Source organism: Penaeus monodon, chromosome 25 (assembly GCF_015228065.2).
Source record: "Penaeus monodon isolate SGIC_2016 chromosome 25, NSTDA_Pmon_1, whole genome shotgun sequence".
Taxonomy (NCBI): Eukaryota; Metazoa; Arthropoda; class Malacostraca; order Decapoda; family Penaeidae; genus Penaeus; species Penaeus monodon.
Genome location: NC_051410.1, coordinates 38,466,145 through 38,466,394, shown reverse-complemented (window position 1 = coordinate 38,466,394; position 250 = coordinate 38,466,145). Strand labels below are relative to the sequence as shown.

Here is a 250-nt window from a genome sequence, read left to right as displayed (position 1 = left end):
TAGTCACGTCATCCATCACTCGACTCGTGACGTAACCATTACGTGAAAGTGACGTCACGCTGGACATCAGCTGACGGCGAGCACCTACCACTCTCTGCTCAATCCACTCGTCGTGGTTGTAGGGGATGCAGCCGTCCAGGTCCTCCGTCAGCTGGTTCCGGTCTATGTACTCGTGCAGGTCCGCGACGCAGTTGCAAACCACCACCTGCAACGAAGAAAGGCGGACGCTATGGGTAGGAGGCATTGAGAG

The 250-nt window shown here is 56.8% G+C and overlaps 1 protein-coding gene across 1 annotated transcript in view; it reads right to left on the bottom strand.

Moving 5' to 3' along the window:
* The window catches only part of LOC119589228 (guanine nucleotide exchange factor DBS-like), a gene marked incomplete at its 5' end in the record, with an annotated part of 32,758 nt that extends 32,553 nt beyond the window's left edge, over positions 1-205 (bottom strand). The window contains 1 exon segment of the mRNA XM_037937832.1: positions 89-205. Within this exon segment, the coding sequence (XP_037793760.1) occupies positions 89-205 (117 nt within the window).
* Positions 206-250: the final 45 nt, after the last annotated feature.